The 366-nt window shown below is 72.1% G+C and overlaps 2 protein-coding genes across 2 annotated transcripts in view; one reads left to right on the top strand and one right to left on the bottom strand.

Annotated features, from left to right (window-relative positions):
* PIF1 (PIF1 5'-to-3' DNA helicase) overlaps positions 1-176 on the bottom strand; it is a 7310-nt gene extending 7134 nt beyond the window's left edge. The window contains 1 exon segment of the mRNA XM_009287437.2: positions 98-176. Coding sequence (XP_009285712.1) covers positions 98-176 — 79 coding nt within the window.
* FAM183A (family with sequence similarity 183 member A) overlaps positions 175-366 on the top strand; it is a 3447-nt gene continuing 3255 nt past the window's right edge. Inside the window, exon 1 of the mRNA XM_009287271.2 lies at positions 175-307. Coding sequence (XP_009285546.1) covers positions 175-307 — 133 coding nt within the window. The remainder of the gene's footprint in view (positions 308-366) is intronic.

Below are 366 nucleotides of genomic sequence, written 5' to 3' on the forward strand. Positions count from 1 at the left end.
TGCAGCCGCCGCCAATCAGCGCCAGGGGCTTTAACTTGGCGGCCAATAGGAGGCGGGAAGGGAACGGCTCCGAAGGGGGGCGGGATGGAGCGCCAACCGGGCCAATCAGCAGCCTCATGGGGGACCACGTGAGCCGCTGCCAGGCGACGGGACGCCGCGTAGCCCGGCGGGGCCATGGCCGCCCGCAGCGGGGAGAAGGAGCCGCCGGACCCGGTGCGGCAGAACCAGCTCCTGTGCGAGCGGGTGCGGAAGGAGCTGCAGTGCCAGAGGCTGCACACGCAGTACGGCCTGAACCCGCTCCACCGCGGTGAGGCGGCGCGCGGGCGGCCCCACGGTCACAGAGAAATGGCGTGAACCCCCGAGAGC

The sequence above is a fragment of the Aptenodytes forsteri genome, unplaced genomic scaffold, assembly GCF_000699145.1.
Source record: "Aptenodytes forsteri isolate BGI_AS27 unplaced genomic scaffold, ASM69914v1 Scaffold119, whole genome shotgun sequence".
Lineage (NCBI taxonomy): Eukaryota > Metazoa > Chordata > Aves > Sphenisciformes > Spheniscidae > Aptenodytes > Aptenodytes forsteri.